This window comes from Gymnogyps californianus, chromosome 4 (genome assembly GCF_018139145.2).
Source record: "Gymnogyps californianus isolate 813 chromosome 4, ASM1813914v2, whole genome shotgun sequence".
NCBI classification, from domain to species: Eukaryota; Metazoa; Chordata; class Aves; order Accipitriformes; family Cathartidae; genus Gymnogyps; species Gymnogyps californianus.
Window position 1 is genome coordinate 69,500,563 of NC_059474.1, and position 10,796 is coordinate 69,511,358.

The 10,796-nt window shown below is 44.3% G+C and overlaps 1 protein-coding gene across 1 annotated transcript in view; it reads right to left on the reverse strand.

Moving 5' to 3' along the window:
• Positions 1-9,615, reverse strand: part of HHIP (hedgehog interacting protein) — a 72,521-nt gene extending 62,906 nt beyond the window's left edge. The window contains exons 1-3 of the mRNA XM_050896115.1: positions 9,449-9,615; positions 9,020-9,288; positions 1,823-2,018 (exon numbers count right to left, since the gene is read on the reverse strand). Coding sequence (XP_050752072.1) covers positions 1,823-2,018; positions 9,020-9,286 — 463 coding nt within the window. The 5' untranslated portion in view covers positions 9,287-9,288; positions 9,449-9,615. The remainder of the gene's footprint in view (positions 1-1,822; positions 2,019-9,019; positions 9,289-9,448) is intronic.
• Between the last annotated feature and the right edge of the window lie 1,181 nt (positions 9,616-10,796).

Sequence of the window (10,796 nt, forward strand, 5' to 3'; positions counted from 1 at the left end):
CTGACGCTAAAGTATGTAAGCTCTTTTCCTGCAAAGCACAGTGCTCTGTCCAGTGCTAAAGTTATGCTTTCATCTGGTTATCTTTCAAGGCAACCTGGGTGGTCACAAAAAGCACTTGACATCTTGATGCACTTCAGCAGTTTTACATATACACAAACTTTGTAGAAAAATAAATTTGTCATTCGTCACCACATATGTTGATCTGAGGAGTGAGGTTCCTGTGGCTATAGCTCCTGTGCTGTTCAGCCCTTTCTCATTCTCTCTCTCTCCCTCCCTCCACCTCCTCCTTCTTTCCCCCTTTTCCCTCGTTCGCTTTTTCCAATTAAACAAATTGTTTCCTCAGAAACACAGAATTTCACGAAACAACTATGAGGGACTTGCTCTGCAGAATATGCTAATCATTTGCACTAGCTACAAACTCATGTCAAAAAAAGTCTTTGTGCTGAGTTCTTATATGGGCCAAACATTTAGAATATCTAATCTGTTATCGCTGTTCAGCAGGCAGTCTTGGCAACTGTGATCTATTCTGCTTTGCTTTGGGGAATGTGATAAAGAGCAAGAAACAGCTGGTTTAAGAAAGCCTTCGAAACATCTCTTAGTTTATAAAGACAATAATAATATTTTCATATTTGAATGGGTTGAGATACATGTTAAACCACAGTAAAGGGAAAAAGTAAGTCAATTCAAAATGTTTTCTCAAGTCAATAAAAGAACGCTGCAAAAAATCCCTGCACTCTTGGGATTTCAGAGAAAACAAGTACACACTGTACACACGCAATTAAAAAACCCTCCTCCAAATCTCCTCCACTTAAACTATCCCCTTTACTCAAATATGTTTATATTATATTACAAAGCTGTGTTCATATGTCAAAAATGACTATTCACAAATTCATTTTTTGTATCGTTATCAACTCTTTTTTCCAGTCTCTGTTGCTAGTGAAAAAAAACATCTTAACCAGTTTAATTATTTTCTCGTGTGTGGCATTATTTATAAGTAGTGTTTGGACAGGGAAAAAAGCATAGTTTAAAAATGACAGTCTTAAACATATAAATAATTTACTATTGAGAATACCAAAGATATTATTTAATATAATAGCGTATTAAGACCGTATTTCTAAAAGAACCATCTTCCGTGGTTATTTTGTTGATATAGTTACAAGTGATAGCACACATTTGCTGACTGCCTTAGACAACACAGGTCAAATTCTGGTTTTGGTTACGTCCAGCTAACTCTACTGACTACAGTGAGGAAGTGTTAGGTTAGTTAACAATCTGGTTGTTAACAGCATGTTGGAAGTGATTCAAAGATCACAGAAGTCTATCGAATAGCTCCCTTTGATTTCAATGGGCTTTAAACCCTGTGGAAAAACCATCAGTTTCTAGGGTAACAAAACCAGAAAAAACACTTTACTCATCAGCTTTTAGAGTCTACAGCAAACAGCCAGCATCCTTTATTTCTTGCATTTTAAAGCTACGTATCATTTAGAATAGCCTTTTGGATGGCCAGCTGCTTGTTTATATGGTTTGAATGAACACGCTAATATTTCAGCAAAGGTCATAGTTGCAGGTGCCTTTGACAACAAACAATCCTGTGTTTCATGGAGAGTTTAATAGGAGGGTAGCAAGAAAGCGCTCAAAATATTTACCTCACTACATAAGATCTGCTGTGAAGACCCTGAGATATTCTGTCTTTGCTTGGGCAAAATCCCCTGGATATCAATGGGGATTTTACCTAGTGAAGAGCTGGATCTATAACTGCTCAGGCAATATCAACATTTCAAAACAGACATCCTTTAGCCCCGTATTTTGTTAGAAGTTTTACCTGGTATGTGACCTCTGCAAGTATAATAGAATTCTTTACAATAGTCTTTGCACAGGTAGGGAAGAGTTAGTTCTCTTTCAGGTGTTTCCCCTTTCTCAGGTGAGTGGAATAGGATCTGAGCGTGAGGTGAGCAGTGTGCACATTTGATTTCCTCCAGTAGCTTCGCACATTCTGTGTTGTTGGTAACAGAAAGTATCTGCAAGCCACAAACCAGAGAAAAATAAACATATGACCTGTTTCCCCATCTTACACAAAAAAAGATCGCATGATCTAATGTAATAAATAATGCTAGTGGAACCAATACAGTTAGTATAAATGCATCCTATTTCATGTCACCGTTCCGGAAGTGCAAAAATTATTACTATGAAATGTGCAATATGTCATTAGTACAGTGAGATTTTAAGTGCTTCTTCCTCTTTCTCAGATAAGAATAATAGCACTCAAGTTATTTTATGGACTCATGCCTGCAATCTCTTATCACATAGGCAATCTCTGAACTAGAGGGATCATTTATGTAAGGAGGAGCTACAGCAGCAGGCCTTCTACCCACTTCTCTTATGAGAAATACTTAAAAATCTAACTTGTAAGGTGACCTATTCAAGTATTTAGAGACTAAAAATTAAAATTCTACCATCAAAACACATCAGGAAAACCATATCTAGGTATTTGTTAAATAGGTGTATCTTGAACGATACTGCAGTCTGGCTACTGAAATGACTGCTGTGGAGTTCAGCAGGTGCCTCGGATTTTTCATGCTTTAAATGCTGCTCGGCTTTTTGCTCTCTCTAATGCAAACTACTTGGAGGTGGGAAAAGCTGTATGTTTTCAGACATTTCTTTTTATAAGTGAAAAAGTAGAATTTGTTCGTAACATCTTGTTTGTCTCAATATTGAAACTGTAACTTTGTCCTGAAAAAAGAGCATATATTATGCATAGTACTTGAAGAAGCACGAAACCACGACTGATGATGTGTTTAAGTAAACACAGGAGCCTAAGGAGCGCAATGTCATCAAATCGTGAAAAATAATGGAAAACAGCAGAGTCGTCTTTATTAGTCTTTGAACGCAGTGCACTTTGTTACTCTATTGTTAACCACATGGATTGTTTTTTGATCATTCATCCCAATGGTGGGTAGTGGGAAATGTGTTCCCAGTTGAGAGGGACTGAATCTGATCCAATGCAAAAACAAAGCTCAGGTTCTTTCTGCTATTTGTTTAACGCAGTTATAGACAAAGACTGTAAGACAGTTATATTAAGAAATATTAATGCAGTAAATATTTGTATTCTGTAAAATTTGTAAATATTTGTAAAGAGCGCATTTGAAAATATTGACACAGTTTTGCTATAGTTCATATCTCTGAGTTGATTTGTAGAAGGACTTTCCAATGTCATTCCCTTGCAACATAACATTGAAGGGAATTATCTAAATTACTTTCGATACAATAAGTTATTCAATGCATGAAGACTCTTGACATGTTTGAGTATGCTGTCTCATAGGTCGGCTCTCTTCTAGGAGGCAGTACTTTGATAATACAGTTCTGAACTCAGCATTTTATTTACAGATCATAATTACATAAAACTCAACCACTTGAGAGAAACGCACCCTCCATTGTTTTAAACAGATATGTATTCAAAATATTACACAATATATATGGCCTGTACAGTTACACAAAATCCTATTTAAAGGAACCTTAATTTAGAAGACAAACTCTTTCCAGGAGAATTTAGTCTTACCATAGATATATTGTCAAAAGGCCATTTGAAACGTGTACTAAAGTTTCGTGGTGTAAGTTGGACAACTGATTAGAAGAACACCATTTGGCTTCTACTCTTATTCTGGAAGAGCTGCCATTGGCTTCAAAAAGAATTCCTCCAGATTTGCCAGGATCGTTAAATGCATTAAATGTTCCGTTCTTTAGGCTATCTGTTCTCAGACTATCCTCGGCTTCATAGCACCTGCAATTAAATAATGTGACTAACATCTGCCACGTATAGTTTATTATCTCTCTTCAGACCCTTCTTGGGAATATAATTGTCTCACCTCTTCTTTTGGAAAGGGTTTGTCATTTTTTTTTTTTTTTTAAAACCTTGAAGACAGTAATCAATTAATTGCATGTTGCATGTATGGCAAAAGGTTTGCATTGGCCCTGAATTCTTTGGGGAATTCTTTCCAGAGCCCCAGCCCCTTCTCTCCTGAAAAAGTTTAGATTCTTTTTGCTAGGTTGCTCATTTGGGCCATAGCAGCAGACCTATTAACCTTAGTCTTCTTTCTTGAGTTTCCGATGTTGTTCTAGATATGGTAGACCTGGGGAAAAATGCCTTGAAGACAAGAACTAAAAATATAATGATTACTACAATAAACTATAACCAAAATACATACTAACTAAAGCTTTGAACTTGACTTAATACTGCCTAGGATTGCAATCCAGGTAGTAGAGAACAGAATTTATATGCTTGCAGTAATCCACACTGCTGAGGCAATCTTCTGTATTAGCTGGACTTTCTTAAGGGATGAGGCATCCTGACCTTGGTACTTTGTGTTGCTGTGGTTCTGATGGGAAGTGGCCTGTATAATTCAATCAAGTCACTGTCTGCCAAATAGAACAAAGTCTGAAGGCAATAGGGGACGATCAAAAGCACTATCTGCTTTTTAAGAACGTTATGTCACCAAGAAGCTGGGAGCTCTCCTAAAGTAAGGATGAAATGACCTATTTCGGTGTTTCCACCAAAGGGAAGTGCACCATGACTACAGACTCTTCAAAGTACTTGCCTATATTCAGTTGTATCACCTGCTTTGCAAAAGTCTCAGATGTTTTTGTCAGGGAGTTGATCTCAGTCAGTGGGCTTTCTTGTGGTATCGGTATGATGGTGTGTTTAGAAGTACAAGTAAACACAAGGTATTACTAGGTAAATATTCAGTGTGTTTATTGAATTAACTCCACAGTGATGCAGACAGAAAACTGTACTTCTACTGGAAGACTCCAGAATGCATTGTGAACAGGGGAAAAAAAAAATAAATTACAGGATAGCAAAGCTAATTTACTGTTTCTTGTGGAAAACGTAATTGACGTTGCCTGGTGATACAGGAGAAGTAATGCCTGCCAACATTTCAGTCCTCAAAGTTAAGACAAAAGGATCCTAATCCCCCTGAGCAGCTGCTATCCAGGAATTAACCACAGGAATTCACCCCCTCATGTCATTTCTGGAATGAATCTTGGTCATATAATAGCTAATCGGATGATTAAGGAATGAGAGTCAATCAATTATCTGAAAATCAAGTACAATGTTATTTAACTTTTAGAATGCTCAAGCAAAATAGGGTGGTAACATTTGCTCTGTGTGAGGTCTGATGTATAACTCTGTCCTGGCTGGGAGATAGGACAAGCGTTCTATTCTGAATTTCAGTAAATTGATAATGTATTTATCCTGGAGTATATTAAAGCAGTTTTAAGTGAAAGCTGAAATACTTATTTGAATGAAGCTTTTTCTGTTGGATCTCTACTTCGAAAATGACCTTAAAGTTGACAATGGCTTTGGTCTTTTGAAGAAATGTAAACTAATTTCCTGCTTCAATTTTTAAAGTCGTATGTGAAACCATCAAACTGCAGTGGTTTAAACTAACTGTGCTCTGGAAAATATGTAAAACTTCCAAACATTTATTGCAACATGCCTAATAATGATTATGCCTGCTGCTGACTAATTTACAACATCTGTAAGATCATCCTTTAATCTCTAGCCACATGAAAGTAAAATGGGTAGACTAAAGGTAAGATAAATGCTGGAATGCGCAGGAAAGCATAGCATACTAAATTGGTTTATCACCAAAAAGAATAGTGCAAACAAGAAGAAACAGAAGATGACACAATAGACAGAAATTCTTTACGTTGAATATTGTCATCTGTTTTGTGTACTCTGTCATATCTAGTTTGAGAAAGGCAGTATAATTTTGATGTTAACAGAAAAAAACCAGTGAAGTAAGTCATTGCATTAAGCCGTATTTGATATACAAGCATTTATGTCTAAAAATCATATGCTTACGAGATTGTTCAGCTGTTGGGTTGAACATATGCTTCTTCTGTATTATAGTGCTGGATTATGTCATTAAAGAGTTCGGTTTCAATTTTAGGGTAATATGTAAATAGATCATTGTACTAAGGCAGCTGTTAAAGGGACCCCAAGATGAGTTATTTGTTTAGTTGGATGTGTTCAACAATAGCCTTTGTTCGTGAAAGAGCCAGAGCAAACAAATGATTGTAAAAGGGCACACTTGAAAACAATTACTTTTCACCCATTCCTTGACAGCCTTGGCTGTGAAACCATCCAAGGTAGAGAGGACTTCTTTGCCTGTCGGGCTGTAAGCAAACTTTTAGAAAAACTGATATTACAATATTTGACTGGTATGTAGTAGCCCTTCATAAACAAGGGGATATTGCAGAAAACCAGAAGACAAAGAGTTAAATGTCAACAACAGGATGCAAAAATCTTACTTGAGCCAGTGCAATGTTGTATCTGTTCATTATGGTAGCTCCATTTTTGTTCCCTAAACTGCATGCAATGGTAGTGTTTTCATTATAAACACCGATCAATAATTCGGTCAAAAATTGTCAAAGACCCAGCATCTTAACCAAGAAGCTCTTATGAAAATGTCTACTGAGCATGCTCAATTCTTTTTTTTTTTAAAGAAGCTAGCACTCAGATTTCTGTTAATGTCATAGCCACTCCGTCGTGTACATATATGATGGAGTTTAAAAAAGTTGGTTTTGGGACTGTAGTAGAACACAGTTTAAAAAATGTGCTTTTAGAAAAGTTCCTTTCAAATGTATTCCATAATAGTTTGCCACGTCTTTTATGGAATGACCACCTCATTCTGTGAGGTATAAATGACATATATTTTGACATTTTTTCTTAACATATATTGATATGATAAAGCAGATTTGCATGTTTCATAAACATTAAACTTTGGTGAAAAAGTCTGCTTTTAAAACCCTGTAAAATAATATTCCTTAAAAAATGTAGTTTATATTTAAAAAAACAGGTTCAACAGCTCAGACATAGCTACTGTGGCATATACGGTCAATTCCTCACATTTATATCAGGTTTTTAGTACCGTTAGTAAAAAAAAAACCAAAACCAAAGGGAATTAAAAGATATTTTCAAGGAATAGTAAGAAGAGAATAAACCCTTCAACTGCCTGGAGATTGAAAACTAACCAAAATTCAACTTCCAGTTTACTGCATTCAGTCAATTACTACAAGGGTCTCCAAGCATTGGATAATCTCAGTAGCATATATGCCACCAAGGCGTTGCAAACAGGGTGAACTAAGGACATATTTTCCAGTCCTTATTCTTTTTTTTTTTTTCCTTTTTTCTTTTTCCCAGCTAGATCTTTCAGGTTATCTGTGTGTGGTTAGTTTATAGTTTAATTCAATTATCACACAGGAGCTTAATGACACTGTCTCTAGACAACATGAAGAAATATATCTGCCTTGAATCTCAAACTGCTGCTGCATATGGTATGAATAAAGAGAGATCTGCAGCTGAAAACCTGCAGTAAGACAGTTCTCACTCATCTGGGAATAGAGGGGGTAGGACAAATGCTCCCTCAAAAGGCATGAACATTTGGACAGAGCTGGGGACTGAAGGAGAATGATGTTCTCCAGTTTCACCCATTAGTGAACCAACTAACAAACACAATGGTGTTGTTGTTATTCTTTTGCCATAAGCAACAGGACTCTGTGTGTGGGCAGCAGTTTAGTGGGGAGGAGGATAAGTCGACCCCTTTTTGTCCTATTGATTTTTTCCTATTTGCATGACTTGAGCAAATTAAATGATGCAATATGGCTTTTTGTTACAAAACAAAGTGAGAGATACCACCCAGACACATATGTTGATTCGTAGAAGCTGTTTACATGAGAATGGAGTGAAATCTACCGTGAACTGAGCATAAAAATTCGATTCAGGCTGGGTATTTTTTTTTATTATGCTTGGGCCAGCAAGACTGAAACACAAGTTTTCCAAGAGTCTCTCAGACCTTGACAACTACACAGTTGTAACTGAGGAATTCTTAATTAAACCTAAACCAGGATGAAAAAAAAAAAAAGAAAAGAAAAAAATAAAAAGACACCTGATTGTTTATTTCACGTGCAGTGATTCTTAATGACATTATTCAGCAACTTCCCTCCCAGTGCGTACCCCTGGATGCAACACTGGTCATCGCAGCAGAGCTTATCAAACACGGTCCTGCAGGGTTAGGTACCAACGCGTTTGAAAATCTAAGCAACAAGCTGATAAGCAGAATTTAACTCGCTAAAGGATGCAGAGAACTGACAATTTTAAGAAATCCGTGAGCAGAGGAGGTGCTTCCCTTCACATGACCGCAGCTTGAAATTGGGCAGGGAGGCTGCCAGGTAATGTGAAAAGGAAGACCATCGCACGGCACCTTGTGTGAGAAACCGGGGATGAGCGAGAGCTGTTAGACCAGGGTCCTACAGCGGAAGCTTCGGGGGGCTTTTGCAGCTGATACACGTAATCGTGAGTAACACACGGGCCCCGAGGAGGCTGGAGATCACGAAGTTTTGGTACACCGGCACCATCTACTCTCCAAAAACCTTCCCGACTAAACATGTGGAGCAAATTGGACAAGGATTTTTCACCCCAGAAAAATAAACCGGAAACCACCGCCAAGTGAACGTACAGCCCCACTGCTGCCAGTGCCCGGACGGCAGCCAAAGCCCCTCCAGCTCCTCCACCTTTCCCCGGAGCCGCGCCCGGGCAGCGGTACCTGCGGGCGGCCCGGCCCCGCTGCACCGGCCCACCGCGGCGCCCCGGGACGAGGCCGGGGGCCGGGGGCCGGGGCCGCAGCCACCGCCAGAAACTCTGGCGCTGCGGACCAAAAGTAACTTCCACGCACACCCGCCGGCTAGCAAAGCGCTCTCCCCGCGGAGCGCACGTCCCCTCCAGGGCAGCAGAGCTGCAGCCGGGCTCCCGCGACTCCCGGGGAAATAAATCAGCACCAGTGTCATGTTTCTGCTTCGCCCTCACCTCCCAGGCAGAAACGGTCGCCCCCCGCCGCTGCATCCCCCCGCACGGGAACGCAGCAGGTTAGCGGCTGGCGCGCGGGCTCCGCGCAAAAAAAAACCCCAGAAAAGCCCCCAAACCTCCCCCCCAAACCCCAGAGCAGCCCCAGGTGGTGCCTACCTTCGCCTCGGCGTGCAGCAGCCCCTGCGCGTCAGTGCGGGAGCAGCAGGACAGGCGGGGGTAGAGGCCGCGGCACATCGCCTCCCCGCCGCCCGGGGCCTCCGGGGACAGCACCCGCCGGTCGCGCTTCTTCAGCCGCCTCGGCGGGGTCCCGTTGAGGCACCTTCTCCTCCGGGCGCCGCTCTCCCCAAACTTGGCATCCCCCTCGAAGAAGCACAGAACCACGGCCACCAGCAGCAGCTTAAACGGCAGCATCTTGAGCATCATGCCTGAGGGAGCGTGTGAATGCACCCAAAAAAGGGGGGGGGGGGGGAGAAGGAGGGGAATCCCACTGACTTTTCTTTGCACTTCAGATCAGGAAACCACCTCCCTCCCCCAGAAGGGGAAAGTCTGGTGGAGAATAATAACGGTAGCAATCAAAAAGCCTACGGAGGAGAAGCACTTCGGTCACCCCCGCTTCCAAAAAGGCGGACGCGAAAAGGCAGGAACGGGGGAACAAGCCCCCGCGCCCCGGCGGGAGGATGCTCGAAGCCGGCGAAGTTGTGCAAGTGGCACAGGTTTAGCAGCTGCCGCTGCCGCGCCGAGGCGCCGAGGCTCGGGGCGGGCCGGGCAGCGGGCGGCGGCAGCCCTTCACTTGTCGTCCCATAGGAAGGGTGTCCCCGAGGTGGGACGGCGGCGGCGGCGGCGGCGGCCGGGCCGGGCGATGCCCCCTCCGCTGCTGCCGGCGGCGGCTGCGGCTCACTAGGGCTCTCATGTTTCGCTCCCTCTTTTCTTCTTCTTTTTAAGCCGCGCGCGGGGAGGTGCTGCCACCGCGCGCCCTGCACGTCACCCGGCGGCACCGGCCGCGCGCGCCGCCCGCGCCGCCGCGGGGGCCCGGCGGGAAGCGGCGGCGCCGCGCCCGGCCTCGCCCCCCCCCCCCCCCCCCCCCACTGGCCCGCGCGCGAGCGGCCGGGCGGGAGCGGCGCGGGGCCGCGCCCGGCGCGAGCCGCAGGGGCGCGGTGAGGCGCGGGGCACGCCGCGGCGCCCCGCCCTGTAGCGGTCTCCCGGCGGCGGCCCCGGGGGTCGCCTCCCCCCCACACACCCCCACCCCCGGTGAAACGGGAGCCGGGGCTCCCGGAGGGCCGGCGGAGGGGGCGGGCGCCTTCCCTGTCCCGGCCGGCCCTGTCTCGGCGGGAACCGGTGGAGCCGCGTCGGTGCCCGGCGGAAGGCGAGCGCTGTAGGTGGGTCCTGCTCCCCTGACGGCTGAGGTGCCCGGCCCGGCGGAAGAGCCCCCTCAGCGTGGCGCAGCCGCCGTTTGGGCAGCCTGGCAGAGGTGCTGCTCTGGGTCTGCTTGGCCGTGCCCCCCCTGTTGCCCCCCCCCCGACTCATCCCGAAATGCCAGGGAAGGTTCCAGACGCGCGGGGCCAAGCGCGGGGCAGGCATCGACGGCCACAAGGGAGAGCGGTAGGCAGTGCCGTTAGCTCCCGGTGGCTCTTTAGGGGAGCTCCAGCATCGTTATGTCCACCGAAGGTGCAGCGGGCTGACTCCTTGGTGTCTGTCAGCACAGTGACGCTCACACCTTCGTTCTGACCATGATAACTGAGTTCAAAGTACGACCAGTTGGTAATTGTGGCAGTTGACACGGCAGCTGTTCCTAATGGTAGGAGGGAGCAGGGTGTAGCGGGGTGACCATCCTCCTGGTGTGCTGAGAACGGGAGACCTGTATGTGGGAAGAGTGGGACAAACCGAGTATCTGGCACTTGGTGGCAAGAAAGCACCTGGGAGACCAGGAGCCAGC